Source organism: Polistes dominula, unplaced genomic scaffold, assembly GCF_049000335.1.
Source record: "Polistes dominula isolate Pdom_NZ unplaced genomic scaffold, Pdom_raw_medaka contig_80, whole genome shotgun sequence".
NCBI lineage: Eukaryota > Metazoa > Arthropoda > Insecta > Hymenoptera > Vespidae > Polistes > Polistes dominula.
The window spans coordinates 2,931,322-2,943,883 of record NW_028301111.1 but is presented as its reverse complement, the minus strand read 5'-3'; the positions used below and the strand labels follow the sequence as shown (position 1 = coordinate 2,943,883).

The 12,562-nt window shown below is 35.4% G+C and overlaps 1 protein-coding gene and 2 long non-coding RNA genes across 6 annotated transcripts; 2 read left to right on the top strand and 1 right to left on the bottom strand.

The window, feature by feature from the left end:
* The first annotated feature begins 990 nt into the window (after positions 1-990).
* Positions 991-3,983, top strand: LOC149031145 (uncharacterized). The gene is made up of 2 exons (XR_016178022.1): positions 991-2,982; positions 3,310-3,983. It is a non-coding gene; the product is annotated as an uncharacterized LOC149031145 (long non-coding RNA).
* On the bottom strand, positions 3,277-6,169 carry LOC107069561 (uncharacterized). Of its 3 annotated transcripts, none has more exons than XR_001476132.2 (3): positions 6,030-6,169; positions 5,549-5,829; positions 3,277-5,334 (listed from the first exon to the last, which is right to left on the bottom strand). It is a non-coding gene; the product is annotated as an uncharacterized LOC107069561 (long non-coding RNA). The 3 variants fall into 3 exon arrangements; XR_001476131.2 differs by having other exon boundaries at positions 6,021-6,159; XR_016178021.1 differs by having other exon boundaries at positions 6,026-6,159.
* On the top strand, positions 6,065-12,355 carry LOC107069560 (actin related protein 1). 2 transcript variants are annotated; one of them, XM_015326986.2, is made up of 2 exons: positions 6,065-6,218; positions 10,455-12,355. In XM_015326986.2, the coding sequence occupies exon 2, from the start codon at positions 10,475-10,477 to the stop codon at positions 11,603-11,605; it is 1,131 nt and encodes a 376-aa protein (XP_015182472.1). In that variant the 5' UTR covers positions 6,065-6,218; positions 10,455-10,474; the 3' UTR covers positions 11,606-12,355. The 2 variants fall into 2 exon arrangements, with proteins under 2 accessions (XP_015182472.1, XP_015182473.1); XM_015326987.2 differs by lacking the exon at positions 6,065-6,218 and adding an exon at positions 8,980-9,188.
* Positions 12,356-12,562: the final 207 nt, after the last annotated feature.

The window sequence follows — 12,562 nt, the reverse complement described above, 5'->3', positions numbered from 1 at the left end:
ATATAATTAACATATGGAGTAATATATATAGTAATATACTATAGTAATATAATTAACATATATAGTAAATTAATATATAATTATATAATTAACATATAGAGTAATATATATAGTAATATAATTAACATATATATACTATATTATTTAACATATATAGATCTTCTTCTAAATTGTTAACCTATGATCTTTAGGTTAAACGAATATAATATTCAATTTTAATAGTTGCTAATCTTATCAGTCACTGATAAAAAAAGAAAAACTTAATATTAAAAAAGAATTCAAAAAAATTCCTATTTTTTTTTTTTTTGTTACAATTGTAATACATTCAAATTTCTTCTTCTCTCTCTCTCTTATATTTTTTTTGAAACTAAATTTTCTCTTTAGAAAGGAATTTATGAAGTAACAGTCAGACTAATGGAATCCCAAAGAATCTCACAGTCTTTTCGTAGAAATATTTTTGTTATTTTTTGTACTTGTAGAAAAACTAATGACGATTTTTTCTATGACGCATCACATCTTTCAGTGATGTCAAACTACGTTATAATCATACTAATAGCAAAGATTATTATTATTACTAATATTATTCGTGTACACTTAATCAATGTTTGCATGTTTGATTAAAATTCGAGTTAAGGTATCATCCCATAGGTGTTAAACTATGTTCAAATTGTAAACCACGTGAAAAATCGTAAGATTTATTTGAAGATAAGAAGAAAAAGAAGAAGATAAACAAAATCAAATAAAAAAAAAATAAAAAAATAAAATACAGATGATCATAGTAAGATGGTATAAGATCGAGACAACGTTCTTCAATGGCGATCGCGTAGCATGCGAAGAATCCGGCCACTCGAAGTGACGACGATAAATAACGCGATTGCTATATTTAGTTGTTCTTTGTATGAGAGAGACGAAGATAGAAAGATATTTCATACACACGTATACAAATGCATATATATATATATATATATATATATATATATATTGTGTGTGTAATATTTGTGTGTGTGTTTCTTCTTCTTCTTTCAAGTATTTGTCGTAGTAGTCGTTATGGTCGTGACAAGTCAGCTGACGATAAAGGCAACGATGATGATAATAAGCTCGTTTCGTTGGTATCTACATTAATACTTGTGTATACGTATCATCACACACACATATACATATACATATATATATAGTTTGCGTGAGATGGTTTGTGAATACAGCCGAAGGCAAACTCCAATGGATGATTCAAACCAATGACGTCTGCATCCAAGTGATTCGTGCTATTTGACTAATTTCTTGTTCTTATCCATGAAAGTTTAAAAAAATATCAAAAACATATTACTTAAATATGTAAACGAGATTTGATTTGGTTTGGTTTTTATATAGAAATGAATAATGTTGATTTTAATACTTATTTAATGAAGATTTCTTTTGAAGTTTTATCTATAAGTCTGTGTCCCAGTGAATCTACTTCAAGTGATATATTAAAACAATAAAATGTAATTAAATTCGAAAATAGTTTCGAAATATCAATTTGAAGATAAGAATCATTTGACAATATAGAAAAATCACATAAAATAAATTTGATGTAAAAGTTCATTTGTAGATAAACGATAAAGAGACTTTTTTTAAAAATCATTTTCTAAATAGAATTAAAAAATATGGTGTGCTCATACATGTACACATTCACATATATACAAGGTAATATTTCACAATAGTTGGCACGAAGAGATAATAGATGAAGAAACTGAGCATAGTTAGTAGTTACCGGTGTGTTATATCTGATCACTCTTCCGATACGATTAACAACGAAGAGGAGCATGACCATGCAAGGATCCGTTTACCGTAAAAAGCCAATTTTCGCGAGAACGGTGAACACCGTTCGTTTGTTACAGAAGAAATAGTTACTTCATTCGTAGATCTTTCGGTGGTATTAATTGTTAAGAATTTAACGAGGCGTTTATGTTGCTATCTGAAAATAAGAATATTTATTTACATGGTTGATCATCGTCACCATTTCGTAAATAATTTCTTCAGATGGAACATGTTTCATTTCGAGGCTAATTGAGACATTGAATTCAATACTAATTAAGAAAGTTTAATATATTGTAATTAAAATAAAATACGTATGGAGATAATCAATCGTTCAAATTCATTCTGATTCAACCTGGATTTAGTTGGTTTCTTTCTTTTCTTTTTTTCTTTTTTTCAAATTTTTCTATATAGAAAGTATTTAAGGATAATAAATCCTTCAAAGACAGGACTTGGACCAGTCCCATTTCTACTCAAAGTTTCACTTCTTACAATTGTTAGATTGGCAAAAGTAAGTCCTGGCACGTTTGTAAAGGATCAAAAAAAGGAAATTGGAGACAAGCTAGAGAGAGAGAGAGAGAGAGAGAGAGTCTTCTTAACTGAAAGTCAAAGTCCTGGGTAAGATGTTAGAGGGTTGGGTTTCTAAGATAGGTCTACGACCTCCAAAGTAAGATTCCAAACGATTTGATCGTCTGGAGGGTATCCCGACGGATTTTCGTCGTAGTCGTCCAACGGGGAAAGAGCCTTCAGCGTTCCTCTTCTGGGTGGGTACGTTGAACTTACCGTCGCATTCTGTATTGATTTCGGTCGCGGAGAGGCAGACGTTACCTACGGCACGTATTCGCGAACGCCACGGCACGGCACGCCCATATCGAGAAGTGAATTTAGTTTTTTTTTTTTCTATCATTTTCTTTTATCTAATGACGATTTTGTTGATAATATTGTAAACGTGAAAAATCTTTCCTTTTTGATACAAAAAAAAAACAAAACAAAATGAAACTGATCGTTATGCCAACGTTGGTTCGCACGAGTATAAAATGGGGGCCTTACGCAAGGCCCCGAAGACCTTGAACGGGACCTTATTTGGTGGACAAGGTCGAGGCTACGCGGGCCATTGGGTTTTCAGGTCGAACGCGACCAACTTCTCCGTTGTCTTTGGTTTCCTTTCGGTATTCCAATGTACACGAGGTATACAACACGCATTCCTGTTGGTTACGATCTACTTGCAATAATACAATCAAGATTCACATGTTAAGACAGACACACGAGTTAACAGAAATTTCTACTCTCTTCTTTTCTACAATGTTTTTTTTTCAATCCAGTAGTAGAGCTTTCTAGAATTATTAGTAAAATATTGGACTTTGATATTTGTAGTCTGTGTGAAAGAGAGAATGATATTATTCGTTACGATTCTATTGAGTGAGATATGTCCAATATGGAGAGACAGGTTAAATTAATGAACCAAATGAAGTCTAGCAGTAGTTGTCTCTATCTTCTTCCGTTTTATTATTCCAGACTCCATGTTGCTTTCTCTCTGTCTCTCTTGACCATCCATCGGTCGATATTCAACGGCATTGATCGTCGAGGGCTCGAAACACGAGGTGGCGAGGAGAGCCCTTCGCGATCTGACGTTTCTCCTTCGCCACGTGGGTTTCTCGTTCACCGACTCGGCTATCTTCGTTGTCGTCCTCGTCCTCGTCATCGTCGTAGTCGTAGTCGTCGTCGTCGTCGTCGGGGCGCAGACTGCACGGATACCCGGCATCGTATCGATTTTCAAGGAGACACTGCACCCGCGAACGCACCGACTCACCAACCTCATAGAAAGAGAAAATGAATACGAGAAAGGGATAAGAAGAGAGAGAGAGAGAGAAAGAGAGAGTTCATACTAACACATATACGAAGGGCAAATACTTTTATGCACTCTTGCTTGTAGCCAAGCCCTACGTGACGTGGCAATAGTCCAGTGCACCCTTGTCCGCGCCCTTGAATCTATTTTTGGCCGATCTTCCGTACAAGAAATACATGAAAGGGAGACATTTACTCGCTGGCCAGGTTCATAGTTCTATGAGGAAGTCATTCTTTTTATGAATAATTAATTATTCTTCCTTTGGTTTCTTTCTTTACATTTTACCATGATAATAATAATAATATGTATAATTATTTATGAATAAAATTAATTATAATTAAAATCATATGTAAGTCAGTCTGACGACTCTAAACAGGGGAGAGGGGAGCCATCTTGAATTAATTGTTATTTGACTAGCCTTGTAATTAAATTCGATACAACTCGAATTAAAATTAATTACATAATTATTTATTGTACAGAATGTAAGAGGGTTGTTTTATATATATTTATGTCTAAAAAAAAAATATCTTCTTTATCATTGGTCGATGCTGCAGTACTGCTGACGAAGAGGGTTCGTCCGTTTCTTTTCCGGGAACATTATATGCACGTCGATATAATCCTGTTAGTTCGAATTGCTTGGCTGCACAAGCGAACTCGATTGGATAGGACATCGAACGTCAAAAAATCATCTGTCGTTTTTTTATTCGATAAAGATTTTTTTTTTGTTTTTTTTTTTTACTTATTATATGATTCTTTTTTTTATAATCACAAATGTTATGAGAAGAAACACATTATTAAACATTGTCATTTCTACATATCACTTTACTCATATTTCTTCTTAAATGTGCGTATTTTATTTCAATTAAAATGCAATCAAAATTATTCGAATCGTTGAGCAACATTTTATCCAGGTCATTTGTGTATTATATTGTTTGTTTTATACATGACAATACATACTTTAATTGAATTAATCATCTTTAACGGTAAATAATAAATATTGTTTTCTTGTTCATTTGTGATTACATACTTATCAGTAAAGATTATAAATCAGATATGATTCAATGAATCTCCAAGCCTTAAATGGAAATTCGTATTACGTGTTATTTTCAACAACATTTTATCTAACAATATTACAAAAAAATAAATAGACAATCAAATGTTGTAATAATTCTCATAAATATGATTAAAAGAAACAAAAGATGTGAAGATCTAAAAAAAAATAAAAAATAAATAAATAACAACGTTGACAAAAAAACTGTTTTCCTATTTTGTTAAATTGTTAACAAATAACCTTGCATTTTAGGAATTATTTTTAATCGTTTCTCCTACTGATAACAGTTTATGAGTCTCTTTTGTAGATAACATAAATAAATACTTAAATTATTACTCTTTTTTTTTTTTTTGTTCTCCCTTGCACTCAAGCCTATAATATATTTAAATGGTAAAATGCGATTAAAATACGTCAAGAACACTCTCACATTAAAGAGAAAGATACTAATATCTATATACATACATGGATATTTGACTTATACATTATGAAATGAATAAGTTCGAGGTGTTCTCTGTCATGGAGCATTGCTAATCGTGTGAACAACATTTTGAAGTCAAAGGAAAGCGCAGTCTCACGAAAACTTCTGACTATTTCTCATGACTCACCCTGTACCTACCATTGGGAGAGTACTCTCCTTTCGTACCTACAAATATATGTGCATATGTAAACGTTGTATGTATGCATGCATGCATACTTGTATATATATATATATAGGTGCGTGCATATGATGAGTGCGTTCATATATATATGTATATTAGTGCATATGATCGTATGTCGTATGCAGCTCCGTTACGAGATATATACACGTAAGTATGTTACGCACGATAATATGCACACATATTCTCTTTTCTACTTACACATTCTTAGAACGGTTAGTCAGTCAGGCGGGGAACCCTTACGTACTAGTGTGTACGCATCCAGAAGGCATTATACTCCCCGTATCGTATAGTTTGAAGCGGCATTTGGAGAATCTAGCCGGCAGCCGGTTGAGCGACCAATCAGCGAGCCGCTTTCGTTTTATGCCCATATATGGCAAGAGCTGTGAATCCGTAAGGTGGGGGAACCGCCGGCTGGACGAGTCCATTCCAATCTCCGAAAGGGGTGGGAGGGGGGTCTCGCATGAGATGAACATCATTTTCTATTGAAAAAAAAAATGATAATACGTGTTACAACCGATGATACAAGATTAATAATTAATCTAAATATTATCATGCATATTATGTATATGTTCATATTGTCTTTGAATTTGAAAAATAAAAATAAAAAAAAAACATGCTTATATTATTCGATCGGTCTGAAGTATATCGCATAGTCTCGTGGTATACCGACCACACCTACGGGCGAGTCCACAGGACGCGGTAGGAGCCACGATCTCGCTCACAGTCCTCGCAACTCGCGACCCCTCGAGTCTCATTCGTACTTCGTGCCTGAAAGTAGTATCCTTGTGGTGGCCCTTCGTCGATCAACGGACGTGTACTCTCTCGACCAGTTCGACGCCTCTTTGTGTTTCCTAACTCCTTTTCAAAGGTAAGTCCCTTATTGTATAACTTCCCTTTAAATCTTAAACTTAACGTATTTTTTATTGAAAAGATTATTAATAATTATCGTATGTGTCATATATATTCATTCTATATAATAAAATTTATCAGAAAAACGATACGAGAAGAGATAAGAAAAGAAGCCGGGTAGCGTGAACGACGAGAAAACGACGACGGGACCGGCCATGTTGGCAGGGCGTTGCTCTCTTTCGTTACAACTTCGAAATTTCTCGAAAGATTCTTTTATTTCGATTATTATCGTTAATCATTCTTATTTCAATTAATCGATATTTGATTTTACGCGGTTTTATTTAAAAAAAAAAGAAATAAGATAATCCTTTCTTTTTCAATTGGATGAAAACTGGGCTTGGGCCATTTGAAGCGATCCGACAGGTTGCCGGCGTCAAGTGGTCGTTCGGTTCGGTTCGTTCGTTCGTTCGTTCGTACGTTCGTACGTTCATGTACGTTCATCGTTCCGTTCGTTCCCCTGACACAACACACGTTTAGCAGAACACGTAGTCGTCTTCTCTTTCCTCGCAGGTGGTCGCGGACCAAACGGTGCTTTATTAATAGCACTAGTTGTTCTATATACTCTTCTTCTCTTGTACGTTTCTCTCTCTCTCGCACGCTTATACGAATACACGGCCACTAACCTATCTACGATTTATGTGCCACTAATGATCATCATCATCATCCTCTATATATCCTTTTCAATAGCTCAAGAGATAAAAAAAAAAAAAAAAAGAAAGAAAAATAAACACACCATAGGTTTCTTTTTTTAAGTTCTCTTTTGTATTCTTTATCTTCTTTTTATCTACACATTTTTTTTTCTAACCACTTTAAAACGATAATTCTCTTTCTAACATCTTGTTTTTTTTTTCCTTTTAAATTTCTACACGACAATAGTAGTGTTGACAACGTTAGTTTTTTAACAACTTTTTCTTTTTTTTTTCTTTTTTCAAATGTTTCCTTTTTTTTTTTTTTTAAATATTTCTATTTATACCTAGGGATTAAAAGATTTCAAAATTCGACCATGAAATGTAAAATTAGAAAAGAGTTTATTGTTGGGACATAATCATGGTCGTACCCAGGGGCGTGATCCTCGACACTCTTTTATTCTTTCCTTTCCTTTTCTTTTTTCTTTCTTTCTTTCTTTCCTTCCTTTCTCGCATTTCAAATTCTCAGCACGTCCGTTGACTCTTTCAATTGGTAATACTGAAATCAATTGAGAGTCTCTCTCTCCCTCTCTCTCTCTCTCTCTCTCTGACAAATTTAAAACGTCACCTTTTAAAAATAAAAATACTTTCATAATAATATTAATAATTTTTCAACAAATCATTATTTAACCAATAATTTTAAAAAGTCAAAGTGTTTGGTGATCTTCACCTGTGAAAAACAAAATTTCTCGTCACAAAATGTGTTTTAATCACCAAGCACGTAGGACACAAATAAAAAATATAAATTGGAGTTTGCTCAATCTTCCTCCCCCCTCTCCTCCTCCCCTCCCCCCACCCATCTTTCACGATTGCACATCAAAATTTAAGCGCAAATTAAAAAATAATTTTGTACTGTCATTTAACAGTTGCCTATTCCACCAACCACCACTACCCCCCACCCCCTCTCCATCCCCTGCTATTTAGAAATGCACAAATCCCTAGCATTTATGCACGCCACTAAAAACATGAAATCTTTCGGCATTTTGTTAACGTAACATTTCCAACTAGTTTCTCTTAATAACCAGTTAAATAAAATAAAAAATAAAAACAAAAGAATATCTCTCAGTTTCGTTTAAAATATTGTTAAAAAATATCGTTTAATATTTCTTATTGTTATTGTTACAAAGTTAGACATGTTAATTCATTGCATTGCTTTGAAAATGATCTCACCTATTAGATTCTTACAACTTGAATATTAGAAAGCACGTGGCTGCTTCGTTTCTGATGTGTCCTTCATAGTAATACTTAAGAAAAAAATTCCACGAGATAACGGATAAATTATCATAATCCAACGATGAGTAATCGTCTTACAACGAAACAGAGATAAAGTTCCTAACGTAAAAAAAAAAATAAATAAAAGGAAGAAATAAACCATATATCAATTTGATAATAAAAATTGAAGTATATTAAAACTTTATTAACAAGGAATTATTTTTGAAAAATATATCGTTTATCTTTTTAAATCTAAAACGTCACAATATTGCATACGAAAAGATTACCCGTTACCGGAAATGACATTCCTTGTATCGCGTAAAAAAAAAAGAAGAAAGAGAGAGAGAGAGAGAAATTCATTGATATTGGAATACACACACACACATACAACGAACAGAAGAAGAAATTTCTTGCGAACATTCGTCGTAGGGAAGAAAGAAAGAAAGAAAGAAACGAATGGTGCAGGGAAGGAAAGGTTAGGTGAGGGGAGTAGGGAGGATTATGATAGAGAAGATGAGAGGCTCAGGAGGGGTTGGAAGGGTAGAGAGGGAAGAAGGTAGCACGTTGGCAAGAGAGAAGAGTTTGTGAGATGTTCGGTTCAGGCAATTCAAGCCCAATGCACAATTGTGTTGCTGGTGGTGGTGGTAGTGATGGTGGTGAGGGTTGTGAGAGACGCAAGGGAGTGGTGCAAGCAGTGGGGGCTGCAAATAGAAATAGTGGGGTGAACCCCACCGTGGCAGAGCAGTTCCATATATGGTAAAGAGAGCCAGGATTGGCGGAGGGTGTCCTGCCCTTATTGGTCGACGATCAGAATGGTAGAGAGGGTCTGCCAAGAGGACGACGCTCTTCGTATAATACACTGAGCGCTTTTCTGTCAAGCTACACTCTGTGTTTGGTGCTAGATCGGTCAACAGTGTCGGCGGTTGTTATTACGGACGAACAAGAAGACACTGAATTCTTCCTATTAACTTGTACATATAACAAGTCTCTCTAATATATCTTATATATTCTCTATTTTAACGCGTACCTTAGTAAGTTCTTTGATTTTTTACAACAAAGACTATTTAGTATAGCAAGTGGTGTTTTTCTCTTGTTTTTTTTTTTTTAATATATTAGAATTATTATTGCATTTTGTATAGTGGATATTAAGAAATTTTTAAGAAGAATCATAGATTTCAACCGTCTGAAAGGATTCCTCTCCTTTTCTTCTTCTTCTTCTTCTTCGTAGTGCTGCAACATTGATCGGTTTCCAAAGTGTTCGTTTATTTCTTTAAAATACATTTCCAATTTGTCAATAGAAAGTCAATAATCAAAAGTGGGGTGTGTTCAACATTCTATGTAAACGCGCGTGAGTCATATATTATTGGAAAGGTGTTTTGTGAGAGAATTTTTTGCTTCTCTTCTTCTTCTTCTTCTTTTAAACCTCTTTTAAACGAAGCCGTTCTTTTTCTCTTGACGATTTTATTTCGTCATTGTTTGCCGCTCGATGGCGCTTGTGACGCCATGAATCTTCGATTTTCTATATCGATGACGATCACAATCTCGATCTTCGATCTTTGTTCCTTTCCAAGAATCGATTACAAAGAAAACTAGGATCCTTTATTATTCAAGGAACTTCGAAAGAAAATCAGATAGGAAGTTTATATACGAGGTGTGGAAAATACCGAGAAAACAACGTATTTTTTACAGACGATTGGAAATTCTTTATCGGTTGGCGACCGTTTAGCCGGGGAAGGGCGGGGCAAGGGTGCGGTCATTCCATCGTGACGTGTACACTAGCCTGACTCGCCCATATCGGTTCTCCAATTTTTTTTCCTTCCTACCTTTTAATATTCTTCTTGCCATTTAAAATTTTTAATTGATTTATTTCCTTTCCTTTTTTCTTGTTTTGTAGAAATCTTATACTACTGTTATTTGAACAATAGGGTACAGCAGGTATAATAATAATTGTTATCTTTTTTCCTTGACCGTATCGATTTCCTTTTCTTTTGTTACCTCACGTTTATCTTACAATGGTTTTAAAGGAAGGTGAGAACTTTCTTTTTGAAATCTCGTTTAGTACGGTGAGGATCCTTAGACGCCATCTTGAAATGTTCCCTTCTCAGGTAGCTCCGACGCCCCACGGGATAGTTCGTTTATTCTATACACAACTCGATGTTTAACTATAGAATTCTATAAAATAATAAATCTATATAGTTTTATATATTCTTAAAAATATCTTATTATTTGTAATAACTTATAATAATTAAATTAATGTCGACAAATACAGAAAGACTAATTATGATTGTTATTTTCAGGAAAATAATAATAAACAAACATGTGTGACGAAGAAGTTGCCGCACTCGTAGTTGACAATGGTTCCGGTATGTGCAAAGCTGGTTTTGCCGGAGACGATGCACCTCGTGCCGTCTTTCCATCCATTGTCGGCAGACCACGCCACCAGGGTGTCATGGTAGGCATGGGACAAAAAGATTCGTACGTTGGAGATGAAGCTCAATCTAAAAGAGGTATCCTTACTTTGAAATACCCGATTGAACACGGAATCGTTACCAATTGGGATGACATGGAAAAAATTTGGCACCACACTTTCTACAACGAACTTCGAGTAGCACCAGAGGAGCACCCAGTTCTCCTTACGGAAGCTCCATTGAATCCTAAAGCAAATCGCGAAAAGATGACGCAGATCATGTTCGAAACATTCAATACACCAGCTATGTACGTCGCTATTCAAGCTGTACTATCTTTGTATGCTTCCGGTCGTACCACCGGTATTGTATTGGATTCCGGTGACGGTGTATCTCACACCGTTCCGATTTACGAAGGATACGCATTACCACACGCTATCCTTCGTCTCGATTTGGCCGGTCGTGATCTTACCGACTACCTCATGAAAATCCTCACCGAGAGAGGATACTCATTCACCACCACGGCCGAACGTGAAATTGTACGTGACATCAAGGAAAAACTTTGCTACGTCGCATTGGACTTCGAACAAGAAATGGCTACTGCAGCATCATCATCTAGCTTGGAAAAGAGCTATGAACTTCCCGATGGTCAGGTTATCACCATCGGCAACGAAAGATTCCGTTGTCCCGAGGCATTATTCCAACCATCGTTCTTGGGTATGGAAGCTTGCGGAATCCATGAGACAACTTACAATTCAATCATGAAGTGCGATGTCGATATTCGTAAGGACCTCTATGCTAACACCGTTCTCTCCGGTGGTACCACCATGTACCCAGGCATCGCTGATAGAATGCAGAAGGAGATCACTGCCTTGGCTCCATCCACCATGAAGATTAAGATTATTGCACCACCTGAAAGGAAATATTCCGTATGGATCGGTGGATCCATTCTCGCCTCGCTATCCACCTTCCAGCAAATGTGGATCTCTAAGCAAGAGTATGACGAGTCTGGGCCATCCATCGTTCACAGGAAGTGCTTCTAAATGCATTTGATATTCCTTTTCCCATACTATCATTCCCCGAAGTCCCGATATGCGCGGGATCGTAGTGCGGTGAACGGCCCTTCGCGCCCCCGAGCTAATATCTCGAGGTTCACTACACTACCCAGCAGCGTGTGTGGTGGGTGGCCTCGCGCGATGCAATGGAAGTAAGTTATGACCTTTGCTCTTGCGTTATTAAAAGGAAGAAAAAAAAAACAAGATTTAGACGTTCGTTTCAATGACGATTCCGCTACTTTACAACCTACTCGTCATTATTTACCTATAAAAGCGAGAGAATCCTTATTATTTTGTTCTTATTTCAAGTTTTCTTATTTCCTTCCTCATTTCTTTATTTGTAACTCTATCCTTTTCTCTCTCTCTTTATATATATATATATATATTTTTCATTCACGTTTGACGAGTAGTTGGTTTTTCTCATCTATATCGTATATTATCGTCGTTCATCGTCGTTGTCGTCGTCGTTGTCGTCATCGAAAGGAACGTCCCTTTTAATAATATGCGGTCACAGTATTATAATTTATTTCTATTGTCTTGTGCAAGACCACGCACGACACAAACGAAAAACACACGTTACGAATTACATTACGTACTATACATATTCGCATACTTACACTCTCTATCACGTACACAAACACAGACACACAAAATACATACACATACACACAAATCACATACATCTTAAAGACTACTTTAGACTTATGGTATTATAAAATAAAACTCTTAAAAACACGATCAACTTGGACTATTGTGTGTGTCTTTTAAGATCAGTTATTATCCAGATCCTTTTTTTAATATAAACGCATCATCATCCCTATTAATGAAAGAATGAATAATAAACTGAAAAGAAAAAAAGAGAACCAACCAACCAAAAAAAACCCTTCGTCGCCACACCTCGCTCGCACTACGACGATGCATTAAAAGAAAAAGATAAAAGAAAAA